We start from the raw sequence: 17,325 nt of genomic DNA, 5'->3' as shown, positions 1-17,325 counted from the left end.
TAATCCTTTATATGACGATGACGGACGTTTGATTGGCGTTATTTGCGTCTCAAGTGATTCACGACCCTTCCTTGAAGTGAGAGTTCCGTTCTCAGGAGTAAGCAATTTGAAACAGGTTCAGGCTCCACCAATCTTAGAAGTAGCATCACAATAAACTTGGTCTCGATTCTCAACAGCCTCTTCAAGTTGGTATAGCATCAAAAATTACAAATTTGGTTAGTCTACAACTTTTTCTTTAAATGTTTCTTTTATTTAGCCTAGCATGGCATGTTTTGATGTGAAAACCATTATAATAGGCCTCCAAGGTAAGTAACAAAGTGAAGTCAAGAATCCGAACAGGAGATATAATGTGGATCGTGAAGGTGGGAGTGGTGAAAGTCATCATTCTGAGCCTGGCTTCTCAGAGTCGGTTCCTTCAGACCAGAGAGAAGATGCTAATTCAAGTGGAGCTAGCACACCCAGGGGAGATGTGCCCCCCTCTCCCTTTGGCGTTATTTCTCACACAGAAGACAAAAGTCAAGGAAAAAATTTAAGAGATTCTGGTGATGAGGGTGAAGGAAAACCTATGCATAAAGTCTTAACTTCCAAGGCTGAAGCATGGATTCAAAGGAAAACGATATCATGGCCATGGAAAGCAAATGAGCGGGATGGGTCAGAGGGAAGGAACGTCCGTGTTGGTTGGCCGTGGTTGCAGAATGATCAAGAAAATGAGCCAGCTCAGCGGAAGCCTCCTTCTTCTTGTGTGAGGCCAGAAAGTCAGGCAGGAGAAGGTAATCGACCTGTTACTAATGAAGCATCAGGATCCTGGTCCTCCTTCAATGTTAACAGCACAAGTAGTGCAAGCAGCTGTGGGAGTGGCAGCAGTGCTGTCAATAATAAATTGGACATGGATACTGATTGTTTGGATTATGAAATCTTGTGGGAAGACCTGACAATTGGAGAACAAATTGGGCAAGGTAGTTTTTTTTTTTTTTTTTAAATTTTTTTTAAGCGCCAAACAGGCATGCTTTGGGATTGCATATAAACTTGGAGCATTGTCTATATTTCAAGTTTCTTATTACCAAAATCTGACTGCTTTGCAAACGTAACCAGTTATCAGTGTGGCTATCATTCATAGAATTTGTTATTTTTATTATTTCATCTACCATACTTTACTGATGCCATCATTCTTTCCTCGTAAATTTGATGTAAGGTTTTGCTTATTATGTTGTTTCCATTTCCCATTTACCTTTTTGCTGTTGTTGTGCAGGATCATGTGGAACTGTGTATCATGCTCTGTGGTATGGATCAGTATGTTCTCTGCTCTTCCTGCTAATTATAGTTTTAAGTTCATATGCTACTTACAAAAAGGATATTGAAATAACCAGTGGCCGTCGCTATGTTTGAGAATTCTCTTTTGCTTCTTTCTGTTGTCCACTTTTTGTGGGTTAACCACGTGTTTAAGGTTTTCTTTTATATTACACAAATTATGATTAGGTTGCAACTCAGATTACTAGCATGTGCAATAATATTTTGAATTTCGAATATTTCAATATGAGATAAAGCATGTCGGGAAGGAAGCAATATGTTCATGGCAAATGCAAGCCTGAGGAAACGCTAGAGTTTCATTTGGGATGTGTCTTTTCTGCGGTGACAAACCAAATATTGCTGACTAATAAGTGATGCCAATTAACACCCACATTTCCGCAGGATGTTGCGGTCAAGGTATTCTCCAAGCAAGAATATTCAGATGATGTAATTATGTCCTTCAGACAAGAGGTATGCTTTCAGGCAGTCAAAATTTTTTAAAAAGGAAAAAAATTCAGCTGCTAATGTACCATGGAGAGACATACCAATTAGAATGTGCTAGGCTTTCCATGGAGGATGTTAGTTTGATGATATTTGCTTGATGATTGTCTTCGCCATTTTGTTATTGACGCACTAAACCACATCCATGTTAGGTTTCAGGGTGATGGTTTCTAAATATGTGAAACTTGTTCCTTCCACCAACAACAATAACCGCATGGCTTCATTGAATTTAATTATGTTTGATAAGGACCGTTAATTATCTGTTGACCAAAGAAGGATCAATGTGGTTTAACTTACTAGCTTTAAATATATCGCTGAGGCAGCATTTGCACGTTATAGTTTGGTGCTCTAATATGGATATTATATTATGAGCAGATGTTGTGGAACCAAAAGGCTAGAGTGCACTTATTATGGTGGCCATAATATGAGCAGTTGAATAGGTGAAGCTTGATTAGCCCTAGAGACGTGAGTAAAGATAACCAAAGTGGAAGTAAGCTAACATGTGAAACATTTTTCACAACCCAGCACGCATGATTGATTCTTTGAAAGAGGTTTCACGGCATATAGTAACTCTTTTGGAGGACCTCAAAGCAAAATACATAAAAATTCCACCTAATTTATTCCCTCTTTAATTGAAAGACTTTGCAAAACTAATAAGTTGAATTTTACATGAACCAAATAAGTTACTGAGTGGAGCCATAGTTCTCTGGAATTGTTATTTCTTAGACTGTGACCAGTGTGGAATAGTTTATGCAAGAGACTGTTATTCCAGTTCATTAGTCCTCTCTGTGATTTATTTTCTTGTATTTATATTCTGCTCTTATTCTACTATATTTGTACCTCAGAGTGCTGAGCCTCCGTCCTAAACAATTCATCATTATATAACACTAATTTGATGATGCTGTTGATATGAAGGTATCTGTTATGAAGAGACTTAGGCATCCAAATGTCCTTCTGTTCATGGGGGCAGTAACTTCACCTCAACGTCTCTGCATTGTGACTGAGTTTCTCCCACGGTTAGTTCAGAAGTTTTTTTTTTTTTTTTTTAAATCACTTAGTTACAAAGTGCCAAGTCCGGCTAATTATTCTTGTATTAATCTGTAATTCTTTTCAGTGGAAGCTTGTTTCGCTTACTCCAGAGAAACACAGCCAAACTTGACTGGAGACGGCGTGTCCATATGGCTTTAGATATTGTAAGTATTTTTTTGGCAATATTATGGAGAAAATGTCTCATTCAAGTTTTGTTGATATAGCTGCATGTTCATTTTTTCCCCTATTTTTTCTTTTTATATTAGAAATTCATTTTTGACTTTTTCTTGCTTTAATTGAAGATATGATCTAATTTTATCCTTTCTGTAGGCTCGGGGTGTAAACTATCTTCATCATTGTAGCCCACCTATCATTCATCGAGATTTGAAATCTTCAAATCTTCTAGTTGACAAGAACTGGACTGTTAAGGTCAGCTTCTTGTAATTTTTCTATCTATTCTCCATTTGTTAGGTTGTAGACTCTCTTTTGATTGCTTGAAGATTTCTAGGATTATATCTTGTTTAGGTAGATAATATCTTAACCATGTACTAGCTGAACAGGTCGGTGATTTTGGCCTTTCGCGCCTCAAGCATGAAACATATCTCACAACAAAGACTGGAAAGGGCACGGTAGGTTCACATATCTTATTCGTTGACCACAAGATATTTTTGTTTGAATTCCTTTTTTTTTCTCCACATAAACAAAAAAGTTCCTGATTCTTGCATTTTCTGCTTTGCAGCCTCAATGGATGGCACCAGAAGTTCTTCGTAATGAGCCATCTGATGAGAAGTATGTTTGATCTTTACCCTTGGGTATTCTCTTTCTCCCCACTGAACTTATGGATTTTGAATACTTTATATTTTCTTCTTCTTGGGGACATCAGGTCTGATGTATACAGCTTTGGAGTGATATTGTGGGAACTTACAACTGAGAAGATCCCTTGGGAGAGTCTCAACTCAATGCAGGTATAGTTTTCATGAATATGTGATTAATAAGGTGGCATATAAGATTGTCGAACTGAAAACCTCCGAAAGTGTTTGTCTCATATGGTTGGAAAATCCACTTACATCAGGTATTCGAGCCCTTGAAGATATGTGAATCTTCGAATCGTTTTGTTACTTTGTCACTCATTTGCTTGCTGAATAACAAATTTTATTTGACAGGCCAAGGGACATGCATTTTTTATTAGAAAGAATCTTATAAGAAGAAGTTTGAAATTACTAAACCCCAGATAAAGAATTTCTACAAAAATGTGTTATCATTTGCCAGTCCAGTGTTGTCAAAACCTATTAAAGTGTTGTTACCAAATTTGATTTGAAATTTAGTAATTTCAAGTTTCTTTTTATGGGATTTGTCTTTTTTATTATTAATAATTTGTTTCCCGCTTCCTTCTGATATTTCATTCCTTTAATTTTTCATATTCATTTTTGTAGCAGTCATATTATGGTGGGTCCAAATATGAACAATGGTTTGTCTAGGATACTTGCAGGTGATTGGAGCTGTTGGCTTCATGAACCAGCGGCTAGAAATTCCAAAGGATGTTGATCCCAAGTGGGCTGCTATAATTGAGAGCTGCTGGCATAGGTGTGTTTCCTGGTCGTTCTGTCATACTAGTTTATATCTTTTTCTGCAGCTCAATATGTACACGCATAAATCTTATTCCACTTGCAAAGTCAATGATCAGTTAAAATGATTTGTGTCCTACTGTTGGCCAGCGTGCCTATGCGAATTTCATAAGATCAGCTGTTTGGGATATTCATCAAGCATTTATATTTTGATTTTCTTCTTAATATCTTTAGCATCTCTCAACATCTTTACCCATTTGAACCTTATCATTCATACTTTGATTACATTTTATCACAAAATTGAGATCCAAAGAGCTTTTGCTTGAGCTAGTGTTAGACACATATATAGATACACACACACACACACTTTGATTACATTTTATCACAAAATTGAGATCCAAAGAGCTTTTGCTTGAGCTAGTGTTACACACACACACACACACACACACACCGATGGTTGTTCCATAGTTACTGACATATACAGTTTCTACTTTTTCACTCTTTACCTAAAATACTTGCAGTAGCCCAAAATTCATTTTGGTAATCTGGTTTATGACAATTGACAACTTAACAATTTCATCAGTTGACTTCACAATGTTTTGTTGGGTTACATAACAGTACTAAGTGATGGGAAACACATAGTTCATCTATTTTTCTACTTCTTTTTCTCAGTCTGAAGTTTTGTTCTTTCAACCTTAGTATGGGCTTCATTTAAGAACGATCACATATTTGATGGTGTTGATGCTTAGAGGGGGACAAGTTCACCTTTTTAAGATAAGTTATTTATTAAATAATCTAATGGCCAACAAATAGAGAGACAACCTTGCAACTATATTTGCTCTTATAATTTTGAAGGGTGCAAAAATGTTGCTTGTGTGCTGTTGATAGCAAGATTCAAATTCTCCCTTCCTTTTTTGGGCATTATAGGACTTTCCTCATCTTCCATGTCTTGTCCCCCGAAAATCTACTGTCCTTCAGTTTACTATTTAATTTTGGTCAGCTAAAGTTGTCAGCAGCACACATGCATGTATGGTGTGTTTATGTATATGATATACTCACTTCTGAATTACTCTAACTGGTATTATTTTGCTCGACTCTGACTTAGTATGAACTTTTGAAGGAATCATATTTTTCTTTAGTCACTTGTTTGGTCTCTAGTTATAAAAAGCATAAAAGAAAAGGTGGGAATTATGCATCGTGGATGCACAAGGTATCAAAATTTTTCTCATTCTGTGAAAAAATGAATTGACACACCAGAAAGTTAGCACGCCAACTCTAATTTACATTAGTGGTTGTAAGTCATATCCCTATTATAACTGTCATATAAATAGGACATTGAACAAGGCACATACTCTATTATGCACTATAGCACAATTGGATAAATGTAGTATTATATGGGGTCTTTATGATTTGGCTCTACTAGTGCATAGATGATGTGACTCACCTAGTTGTAGGCAAGAATTTCTGCGGGAACACGTTGCCATCGCTGATATCTTTCACTGACTTGTATCTTTGTTCATTCCCACCAGTGATCCAGCCTGCCGGCCAACGTTTCAGGAACTGCTAGAAAGGCTTCGAGAGCTGCAAAGACGTTATGCCCTTCAATTTCAAGCTGCTCGTTCTGCTGGTGTTGAAAACACTCAAAAGGAGTCCTAAACACGGCCTTTGACCTTCTTTTCTTTTATTCGCCTGCAGCCGACATAATGATTTTTTTGCATACCTTTTTACCAGTTTCTGGTAAGCAGTTGAATTGACACGAACGGGGCCCGGCTTGAAGTTGGAACCATACCAAAGTGCTGATCGGAATTGTGGCTCTTCACCATTTGCGGTAGAACTTAAAAGGGGACAACATTGAAAAATGAAAGAAAGTGGAGCTTGACGACGATGATGATTGGTATAATCACGTTTTGTCTCTTCAATGGCATCAATGATCTTCAATTTGTTAGTAGTGCTGAATGCTTGGAGCCATACCAAATGGGATTGATTGTGACCTTTATTGTGATCCTAGACGGAGAATTTAGGTGCTATTAAAGAATTTGTACAGGAGGCAGAGAAGGCAAAAACTTCGAGTTTTGATTGGACGAAAGGGATTAGGATCCGAGAAGTTTCTTCCCTTCATATTCTTTGTTAATCATGGTTGGAGTTTTGTAATTATCCACTGGAATCGACAAGGTGCGGCTTAGCATGTCAGATTCATGATTTGATTAGTCCGTTCTAAACTAGTAAGTGTGATTTTCGTACGTAGCTCCACTCCCTTTATTTTCACTCACAAGTGGCACAATTTTGTGCACGAACAAGGGGAAAAGAACAGGACCAGTTGCTGCCAATATCAGTTGAAGTTTTTTGGGCCCCCCCCCCCCAAACAAAAAAAAAAAAAGTATGGCTGGGTATCACTTAAAATCTCCTATTTCTCCCTTTCCGTGGTCAAAGTTATATGTCATATTTGGGTGGTTCCTTTCCGTGATATGCCATGAGCGCCTTATTTAATGTATTTTAAATCAACATTTAATCAGCGTTTGAGGTAAATTTGAAGGAAGGTGTGAATATTGTTTTAATTTTCTTATGCTACATAATAATTTGGTATGATATCTTTCAAAAATGACAATAATCCACACTACATAATTTTCACTCAAAATTTTCAATGTTCGTATAAAACTTTTATTTCCAAATTAAAAATTGTAAATATGATTAATAGTTGTTTAAAGTATTGACTATTGTACAATAAATAACTAAAATATTCATCAAACATAAAATATTACATAAATTCAAACTCATGGTTAAAATAATATAAACCAAAAATCATTACGCCAATATTTAAAATAGAATTTATATAAAATCACACTATTAAAAAATTATAAATAGTGCAACTTATTATTCAAATTTTCGACAGTGTGCTTAAAAATGCTTCAATTTTTTTTTTTTAAAAAAAAAGATTTCGGTAAGTTGAGTTCAAAAACTTATCAGGACCAAAGCATTGAGCATAAAAAACTCACAAAATTGTGATAGACAAGAGACAAACTAAAAATGAATTTGACAAAAGAAACTACTAGAAAATCTATCTTCGTGGGTCTCATTTCCATCCTGAATTGGAAGGTAACTAGCAAGTCAAAATAACTTGGGCATACTCTGGAATCTGGACTAACAGTTCCTATGAACTGTGGACGAGCAGTTCGCTCGTCTCATCACCTTGCCTTCCTTCCCCCCCCCCCCAATTGGTTCACTCCGGACTTGACCCAAAACTCCCATTTTCCCCTTTGTCTTTGTTGGACTGCTTTATTGCCTATTTGCCTTTTTAACGTGCATATGATCATGGAAGATAGATACAGACAAGAGGAGCCAGCCACTAAGCCCCAACTTGTGCAGGCAACTTGTAGAATCAACAACTTCAGTGGCGTAAAAATTTCCAACCTGTGACTGGAATGATGGAGAGTTATAGAGCTTTAGCGCTTGCAAACTTAACTTTCCAACAGGGACAAAAAACAACTGCACAAAGACTCCACCCGCTGGCAGTGCTTCTCCTTTTTTCTTCCTCTTCTTTTTAACTACCTTCCAATGGCGTGTTTTGTATTGCATGTAAACTTCAATAAAATGTATAATTTCTAGTTTGCACATTATGGCATCCAGTAAGCGTCCGTTTTCCCACAGGAAAGCCGTTTGTTTTGAGTCTGAAAATTGGTAAATAAACCATGCACGAAACTCGGACCAAAAAAGAAGTAACTTGGACAAAAGTTTCAATACACAGCGGATCTTTCAGACTTTCACCCGAAAACACAGTTCCTACAGCTCATGCAAAAATCTAATTTGCCCGAAAAAAATATAAGTATAAAAATTCTGAATAGATCTGACTTTTGATGGTATACATTTGAGGATCCAAATTTCGACACAAATATCTAGCGAAGCAAATGCCTAATAGCAGCAACAGCATCGCCTTTATGCTCACGCAAGGTTCTTTCAGCCACCTTTTTGTCCAGCTGTCAAAGGCATTAAAAGCGTCACCAGTCTATCCTAAACATGAATAAGCTTCCAAAAGTTGTGACGCTTAAGTTCAAGATAAGTTACCTCTAGTTCATTTGCGATTATGTCAACATCAGCTGCATTTATCTTAACAGCAGCCAGTTCCTTCTCCCTGGTAATGAAACAAGATGGAAGATTGGAAGTTGAGATTTAAGATATAGAAAAATTGACTGACAAAGAGACTTATATTGCAAACGACTAAATTGGTGGTGAGAGGATACAGTAACGAAATTTGAACATAAGCTAATAGTTCAGATTTGCACAGTCAATGATGTGGTAAGTTGTTCAGCATGATATTAGCGGTTAAAGGGAAAGATATACTTGCATAAAGAATGCGAGTTATTTAACTGAAGATTTCAGTCTAAACATGGAAACAAAAGAAGAGACATGTGTGCAGGTTACATAGAGCAGAGATCGGCTACTACGATTTAATGAACCGCAATAAGTATCAGTCTTTATTGCACAATGAACTTTGGGATTTAGAATTGATACACTTCCGACACTTTTAAAGTTCTTTTGCCAAGTACATAAGGTGAGGAATTGCTAAGATGATAAGATCTGTGTTACACAAACTTATTTCACATTATCAAATCTAAATTGGTTTAAGCATGCTTGTATTACGGCCCCCATACTAGGGGGCTGAGGAGAATGCATATGCTTATGATGAGCTTTTACTTCCCCCAATGAGAACTTGTAAATTATAACCTCAAATTAATGTCAGCATCAGATAAAAAGCCAATCGCCTGGGAATTTAAGAAAATAATCTGCATGTTCTGATTGAGATTCTGACGATTGAAATTTCTATCACCTGAACATGGGTTTTGGCTTCGCTGTGTCTGTATCTATAAACATGTACATACATATATATAATCATGTGCATTTTTGCTATAATAAATTAATGATATCTTGAGGATTGTAATATTTTCCCAGATTTTTGCAAAGTGTTTGCATAAAGCTGGGAAAGAAAATAGCCAAGAGAATCCAAGATTGGGCTGAAGAATAATCAATATGGTTTGACAGCTGTTGGCTAAGTCCAATAGATGCCAAAGACAAAACCCTTTTCAACATTAAAAGGCGAGGATTTACAGCTGCTCGCTAAGTCTAATAGATGATCTTATATCCTAGAAGGAAAACAGACACACATACAGGAGCCTCTTTAAAAATTCACTGAGAATAAAAATAAATGTTCAAGAAATAAAATGTGCAAGAATATAATTATATTGGGATTTCTAGAAGTCCAAAATTTGAAAGAGTCCAAGTCTCTAGATTTCCATTCTATAACTGGCGATAACTTCCATTAGATAAATGAAAAATTTTCTGTTACGATAAAATTAGCTAGTAAAAATTCAAGATACTAGTATAACAGCAGCAAATCATGTTGTATTACTGAAAACAACATACGACACTAGGGTACATAAAAGCAAGTAATGCGAATATAGAACATAGGTAATAATAATACAAGCCTAATGAGAACTGAATATTCTAATAAAGATGGATTTTCGTGAAATTTCTCATCCCCCCCGGGGGGGGGGGGGAATCTCCCATCCTTTTCTTTTTATTCCCCAAGTACAATATTATGGTCGCAAATGTGACAAAAGAAGGTTTTCCCATTATATGAGCAATTAAAAGGAGAAGTTGGGGGCACTTCATTTATTAGAGAGCAAAGCATATGCTTCCCCTAATTTCAGACTCCACCACAGTTTGACGCTTTTAAGGGCAGGAATAATGCATAATTTTCAGAAGGTTAAATGAACTTTGAAGCCGCAGAAATATGTTCAGGAAGTCTTCATAGCTTTATATGACAAACAAGCCGTGCAAGGCCATGCCCAAACAGCAGAACACGAATGACAGCCCAAACATTACAATGTTAGTCATTGCAAAAACGTACTCACTAATTTAAACCGTTTTCTGGAAAAATAACAAGCTCAAAAGATTCCTATCTACCTCAAACGCATCGCATTCCAGTCCGCTTCTGCAGATGCAGCAATTGAAGCCATAGCCTGACAAATCACAAAACTGTTAGAGAGCATCGCATGAAACTGCTTAATTGGAACGCACTGCCTTAATCATTATATGCCAAGCCTCCATCAATCAATTTAATAACAAATTCTTACAATTTTTTCTTTCTCAGGAAAAAAAAAAATACAACAGAATAAAAGAGTAAATATTAAAGAGACCGGGAGGGACCTCCTGGACGCGAGTGGAGTCGAGCTGGCGATCCTCGACGCGGTCAGTGAGCTTATCAAACGCTTTGCTCTGTTGCTGTAAGTCCTTGGAATCCTCTATCCTCTCTACTCCCTCATCTGCAGCCTCCATCTTTACTCTTTCAAGCTTTTTTGGGACAAAAGTTCCTTAGAGAAATTCGAGACAGAAAACACAGAAGTATCGATTGCGAGTAGATTTCTATGCCCTAAGAGTAGAAAAAGCTCGACACTTAATTGATGGTCTGAAGGACTGCGATAGGGGAACACCACCAGCGGGGAAGAACCCAAAGGATGAGCCGCCTGAGCCTCGAAACTGTAGGAGGCACCTTCCCTGCGTTGCGTTGGATGATGTGTTGATGTTGCCTTATTGGACCAACCGTGGAAGATTTGGAAGTTGGGCTTTTTGGACTCGGATCTCAGAAAAGCTACCTTCAAAATTGGGCCTTTGAAACTCTTCATTTTGCTTTTGAAAAGAGACTGAGGCCCAGTCTTAACAAGGCATAGATAATACTATAATAATAGAGTGCATTATTTTTCTGGATGTAAACTTGTTCTAAAAATTTAAAATCCTAGTAATATTGTCTTTTGCTATTAAAAAAATTAATATTGACTGCTAAAATAGTGATATTGGCTGTTAACATTTTTAACAGGAAAAAAAATATTATTATGATTTTAAATTTTTAGAACAAATTTGCATCGTGGTCTAATAACGAGGAAATCATAAATTATATTTTAGATTATGGGAAAAAGAACCGCAAGAGTCATATTTTCATGATCTTCAACTCATAATATAGTTGCATTTTTCAAGGAATATATGAGTGGACATATAGGTGATAGACATCCAAATAAAATACTTTGTATTCATAACACTTTTTTCCCATGAGTTTTGTTACTCAATTATTATTGGAATGACATTGAATTTCAGCAAAATTTGCTACGTGCACGGATCTCGTAATTGAAAATTGGCTGCATCCTCAACTAAGAATTTAAATGTTTCACCAACTTGGTAAGCAATTTGAATTAATTCCTTGGACAGAGAGGGTATGACGTTCAAATAATTATCATAGATATAGAAGCAAGTCTGTATTAGAAGTTGAAACTTGCATAAGTTGTGCACTGCCAGTTATTAGCACTTGAAGTATTTGAGAGAAGAGACAAAGTTTTGTTAGGAGTTCATCGGGCTACTATAAAATCTGTCTTTTAATCCAGTTCGGGATGAGGACAATTAGGAGTTTAGCAGTCTCGATCACAGAAAAAGAGATCTCAACGGAATGCATTAATGGTTAAACGATCTACGGCTTCGTATCATTATAAATACGAGTGATGATTGCCAGGCTATAATTCGCCCACATAAAGCGTTCGATATCGAGCTTTATATACTTTGTTTTTTCTAATTAAAGATAAAGATGAGGAATGTTCTGAGTGCGACTCTTCTGGTGCTGATATTAATGGTGATTGTAGGAATATCCGAGGGTCGAAGAATCAAACTTGGCGAGCTTCATGGCAATGAAGGCGAGACTCCTGGTTATGGAAGCTACGGTAACGGCAGTTCGGGCGGGTATGGTAGTGGCTATGGAAGTGGAGAAGGAGGGGGAAGTGGAGAAGGTTACGCGGGTGGGGGTAAGGGAGAAGGAGAAGGCTGTGGAAAAGGAGAAGGAAGCGGAGGAGGATATGCCGGAGGTGGCGGAGGGGAAGGAGAAGGTTGTGGAAAAGGAGAAGGAAGTGGAGGTGGTTATGCCGGAGGAGGAGAGGGTTGTGGAAAAGGAGAAGGAGGCGGAGGAGGATATGGCGGAGGGGGTGAAGGAGAAGGAAGCGGAAGAGGATATGGTGGAGGAGGAAAAGGAAGCGGAGGAGGATATGGCGGAGGTGGTGAAGGAGAAGGAGAAGGCTGTGGAAGTGGAGGGTACGCCGGAGGGGGCAAGGGAGAAGGAGAAGGCTGTGGCAGTGGAGAAGGAAGTGGAGGGGGTTACGCCGGAGGCGGCGGAGAAGGAGAAGGTTGTGGAGGAGACAAGGCGGGAGGCGGTAAGGGAAAAGGCTGTGGAAGTGGAGAAGGAGGTGGAGAAGGGTACGCGGGAGGGGGTGATGAAGGAGGAAAAGGCTGTGGCTGTGAAGGAGGATCAAGCGAAGGAACAGGTTGTGATTGTGGAGGAGGTTATGCCGGTGGAGGTGGTGATAAAGGTGGAAGTGGAGGAAGTTACGAGGGAGGAGGAGATGGTAACTACGGAGGTGGATCTAGTGGCGGGGACAGCGGCGGAGACGACAGTTGTGGTGATCAAAATGGGGACACCGGAGGCAGTGGGGGATTAGGTATAAGTATCTCCATCGGTGGAAACTGTGGTAGCAATTGCACCGGCGACAGCGGTGGAGGAGTCTACAACGTTACCGCCGGACCAGTTGGCGGAGATTAAGTTTTGAACAAAATCGTCAAATTATTCCCATAATCATTGAGTTTGTGTGTGAAATTATAAATATAAATGAATAAAGGATGAATATAATGTACGTTCTGATAAAGTATTTAAGAGGGGATAGCTCGATTTGAAAAAGATAAAGAGAGCATGAGAACTCGATAAAAGAGAAGTGGAGTCCGCATATATCCACTTCTGCTTTGATCTGCCATTGTTCTCTTGGTTCTTGTATTACAAGTTCACAGCATGCTTGACTACTGTGTATTGTATTGATGAGTCTAAAAGTCCCATAGTTTTAGATTGGAATAAACGTTTAAGTTTGGCTAATTATTTAATTCTTATCGAGGTGCACGATGCCCACAAGCATATAGTAATTTCGATTTGCAATTTTACTTGCCCATAATGCTGATCTGCAATTTCAAGCTTTATTTGATGCGAATAGCAGTAATAAAGGAATATATATAATCCAACAGGGGTCTGTTACTCTCTAATATATATATTAGTGCAGATCAAAGTTTTTTTTAGGACATTAAATGAACAAAAAATTTTGTCATGATATGTAGGAAATGCGATGTGCAGTCCATCACAAATTAAATTCTAAACAAATTTTCTTAATTTTCATCACAAATTCTATTTTTTTTATTGTACTAAAGATCTTATTTATAGTTTACAAACGAGGCCTTATAAATAATATCAGAAGTAGTAGTTTAGAAGATTTCAACAAACCCAGTGGAATATATCTACACAACCGCAGGCTCCTGCACTCGTATTTCACACATGCATGGCTAACTTTAATTAGAACTACAAAGTACAAACCATAAGTTGAGCTTCCCCCTTACCAGCTTTGTGCATAAGCGATTCAAAACTGCCACAGCTATGGACACTTTATTATAAAGAAGTTCTAAGATAGAAAAATAATTATTAAAAAATTCTTATAACAATCTAAATAGCTTGTAATGATAAGTTTCAGGATAGAAAATGATAGTTTTTGAAATTTATTTTGTAATTATTTTTTTTTTAGGACTTGTAGTTCTCAATTTTTTAAATTAGTTTTTTAAAGAAATACACACGCATTATCTAAACTTATAAAACACTTTTGTTAATTAATTTACATACACTTTCTTTTCATATTTACCCTTATTTATTCTTAGTTTTTGATACTCACTGAAAGCCTTTTCGGGGAAATATTATAAATTATACTTTGAAAAATAGAAAAAAAGATCTTATATTTATGAATGGAGAAGTATTACTTACAAAAAAAAATTCATTATAATTTTAATGGATGAAGTATAGAGTACTACTTATTGTCCTTAATATAAAAATTCATTTAATATGGTCTTAAATATAACATCCCAATTTGCTTTATCTATCATATTTATTTATTTTTTCTCAAAATAACCATTGTAATAGTTGCACATGTTAAAAGTTTCATCAAATAATAGTTATAGCTAACACACATGATTAATAAGGATATTTTAGAGAAGACAATATCTATGTATTGCAAATAACAAACTTAACTAATATTTTTAATCTACTCAAATTAGTCAACTAGCTCTTATATTAAGCACCCAATTAGTATATCATATATAGCTGTGAACACATTATTACGGAAAATCTTACAGAAAATGTTGCCACATTCGTGCAGGGTTTTCACTCTACCCGAAAATGGGATGAACATTTAAATATTTCACCAAACCTGGTAGGTAATTCGATTCAATTCGTTGCACTGATGAGGATCCAAAGATCAACTCTGTGTGCACATATGATTTTCTTTCAAGGCTATGCAGACCTATACAAGTTAAAGGATTAAGGTATACTTTTGTTTCGAAAGCTTTCTCAAAAGGACAATGTCATCTTAAAAGTTTTTTTTTTAATTTAATGATACCTCAACCAATTAACAAAGTTAATGTTAACTGTTTGTAGACTGATTTATGTTGAGGTGGTTAAGTGTCTTTAACGGTAAAAATTAACTTTGTTAACGAATCGAATCAGCAATGTTATGTTTTTAATTTAAACTTCTATGGCAAGCAAAAATTTCCACACAAAATTAGACCTTAAATCTACATTAAATTCTTGTGATCGAAGTTTGGAATGTGAGAACGATTAGAAGTTTAGCAGTACCGATCAGAGAAGAAGAGATCTTAACGAAATGCATTAATGGATATATTAATCGATCTGCACTTAATAAGCGATAGTATAAATACTAGTGATTTTCACCTGGCGAAATTGCCCATCAAGCGTGTGCTTTCGATTTGTAACTATAGTGATATCAACCGTGGCCTTGGGAATATCAGAAGGTATTGGAGCCCAAAACAATACACACAGCCCGCAAGTTTAATGGGCTTTCTTTATATTTTGCCCACCTTGAAATCTTCCTCTCATCGTTCCTGCGTAGCCTCGCAGCAATTGACTTGAAGCCACTCCTCATGTAGCTTACTATTCCAGGGAGGAAGTCCAACGGTGAGCAAGGAGATCGGCCCCCGTTCACGTAGTACACAAATAGATAAGAATCGTCATGTTGTCCATCGACGAAATAAAATCCTTGCAGATATTCTCACCAAACCTCTTCCTTTATCTATATTTGCACTCCTTAGATCAAGTCTTACTGTCCTTCCAGCTATGGGTGTTCATGGACAGGGCTGGGCAGGACATGTTCCTTGCCTGATGTCCGGCCTGAAAAATGAGCGGGCTACAAAACCCTGCCCTGCCCACAGAAGTCCTAACCATTTTCAGGCTGGGCAGGGCGGGCTTCCAAGCCCAAATAGTGATATCTTGGTGAAAATTTTTTTAGTTAAAGTAAGGGTATCTTATAACAACTATAAAAAAATAAATACTTGAATAAACAATAAATTCAACAAATCAATAACTTTGATTTGTCTTAAATTGATATATCTTCTAATATAACACTAAAGTGAGCTTGCTTTTGCATCTTTGCAAGACAACCAACAATAAAAACAAACTAAAAGATACTAAATCACATTAGAAAAAATTAAAAAGATACTAAGAAGGAAGAATTACACATACCACTAAATGTATCTATGGCAAATGGAAGAGGGGAAAATAATATATATTATTATATATATCATATATCATTATGAGTATTTCTGACAAAAAAAAAAAGAATTATAAATATATACATCACGGGCAGGGCCAAATGGGCAGGGCAGCATACTGTGCTCGCAGCCCAGCCCTGCTCATAATATGCCCAGCCCAAAAATATCCATTTTTCTTTGGGCTGTTTTTTTTCCGGGCTGGGCAGGACTATTTTCTCGCGGGCTCGGATGGGTATATTGGGCTAGCGATCTTGATGAACACCCCCTACTTCCAGCACAGTTCAACTCGCGAGAGAAGGCCAAATCAATACAATCAGCCCGCAAGTTTAATGGGCTTTCTGTAGGGCTCTTGTTTCTCTAGTTACTCAGCCATCCTTTATGCGGTCGTATACCACATTTTATCTGACATACTCCAGAACTACGCTGCATATGGTGAGTGTGTGTATATATCTGGTGCAATGCAAATACCGGTTTCTGGGTTGAAATGTTAATGGTGGTGTTGTTTTTGGAAATGAACAGGGTTTCAGAATGCTTCATCGTCTTGTTGTTGGTTGGCGGGGAGGTTCGGAGGGCTGATACCCTGTGGACCGACGTCGAAAGTATGTGCGGATAGATCCAAGCACGTGTTCCGGGATCCTTACCATCCATCTCAAGCTACTAATGAGATCATAGCTAGGCGACTATTGGATGGAGATCTTCCTGATATCTCGCCCATCAATCTTAGCCGCTTCGCTTCTTCTTCTTGACCTCTTCACATTTCTGGAAGAGTTACAGATTCGAAACATCACATCTTTGTTATCCTCTTCCTCATGATTTGTTTCCTTATTATTGAATTACTACTACTAAAAATGAATGAAACAGAATGATTGTAGTATATTATCCACTTAAAGCAATGTTTCTGTATATATCCGACCAAAATAGTACCAGTCAAACGAGTCCAATGCCACTCTCATTCATACATCAAAAGTGGGTGGTCCCACACCAATTGCTAAAAGCCTAAAACGAAGGTCCCACGTTCCGACCACCTTTGTTTTCAGCTTCAGGGAAGGGAACATTTTTCTTTGCCCGATCCGTATCAACCCCAAGCGCCACCTGGCCGGAAAACATTATCTCGTCGACCGCCACCCATCAGCGAGCTAATAGCAAGAGTGTTCGCTGTTTTAGAGTCGATTGGATATGGCTTCATGGCAATTCGATTACGAATTTACGGCCAAGGGATTCAGGGTCATCGTCTCCTTTGCAAGGTTTGTTTTGATTTGTCGTGACT

The 17,325-nt window shown here is 37.4% G+C and overlaps 4 protein-coding genes across 6 annotated transcripts; 3 read left to right on the top strand and 1 right to left on the bottom strand.

Moving 5' to 3' along the window:
- The first annotated feature begins 139 nt into the window (after positions 1 to 139).
- Positions 140 to 6,626, top strand: LOC114744430 (serine/threonine-protein kinase EDR1-like). Of its 3 annotated transcripts, XM_028932595.1 has the most exons (12): positions 140 to 215; positions 297 to 956; positions 1,250 to 1,290; positions 1,690 to 1,758; positions 2,704 to 2,804; positions 2,903 to 2,981; positions 3,148 to 3,246; positions 3,378 to 3,446; positions 3,557 to 3,606; positions 3,701 to 3,782; positions 4,307 to 4,401; positions 5,912 to 6,626. In XM_028932595.1, exons 2-12 carry the CDS (start codon positions 566 to 568, stop codon positions 6,036 to 6,038), a joined length of 1,203 nt encoding a protein of 400 aa, XP_028788428.1. In that variant the 5' UTR covers positions 140 to 215; positions 297 to 565; the 3' UTR covers positions 6,039 to 6,626. The 3 variants fall into 3 exon arrangements, with proteins under 3 accessions (XP_028788428.1, XP_028788429.1, XP_028788430.1); XM_028932596.1 differs by lacking the exon at positions 5,912 to 6,626 and having other exon boundaries at positions 4,296 to 4,376; XM_028932597.1 differs by lacking the exon at positions 140 to 215 and having other exon boundaries at positions 523 to 956; positions 1,250 to 1,280.
- A 1,413-nt stretch (positions 6,627 to 8,039) lies between these two features.
- LOC114744428 (huntingtin-interacting protein K-like) lies at positions 8,040 to 10,932 on the bottom strand. Its single transcript, XM_028932594.1, has 4 exons — positions 10,584 to 10,932; positions 10,341 to 10,396; positions 8,442 to 8,508; positions 8,040 to 8,353 (listed from the first exon to the last, which is right to left on the bottom strand). Exons 1-4 carry the CDS (start codon positions 10,710 to 10,712, stop codon positions 8,273 to 8,275), a joined length of 333 nt encoding a protein of 110 aa, XP_028788427.1. The 5' UTR covers positions 10,713 to 10,932; the 3' UTR covers positions 8,040 to 8,272.
- A 1,174-nt stretch (positions 10,933 to 12,106) lies between these two features.
- Positions 12,107 to 12,907, top strand: LOC114744435 (plasma membrane-associated cation-binding protein 2). The gene has a single exon (XM_028932604.1). The coding sequence runs from the start codon at positions 12,107 to 12,109 to the stop codon at positions 12,905 to 12,907; it is 801 nt and encodes a 266-aa protein (XP_028788437.1).
- A 2,717-nt stretch (positions 12,908 to 15,624) lies between these two features.
- Positions 15,625 to 16,804, top strand: LOC114744434 (GDSL esterase/lipase At4g16230-like). The gene is made up of 3 exons (XM_028932603.1): positions 15,625 to 15,780; positions 16,403 to 16,490; positions 16,578 to 16,804. The coding sequence occupies exons 1-3, from the start codon at positions 15,625 to 15,627 to the stop codon at positions 16,802 to 16,804; spliced, it is 471 nt and encodes a 156-aa protein (XP_028788436.1).
- Positions 16,805 to 17,325: the final 521 nt, after the last annotated feature.

The sequence above is a fragment of the Neltuma alba genome, unplaced genomic scaffold (assembly GCF_004799145.2).
Source record: "Neltuma alba isolate B1F8T4 unplaced genomic scaffold, ASM479914v2 tig00004367_pilon, whole genome shotgun sequence".
Taxonomy (NCBI): domain Eukaryota; kingdom Viridiplantae; phylum Streptophyta; class Magnoliopsida; order Fabales; family Fabaceae; genus Neltuma; species Neltuma alba.
Note: the sequence above shows the minus strand (reverse complement) of the source record. Positions and strands in the feature narration are given on the sequence as shown.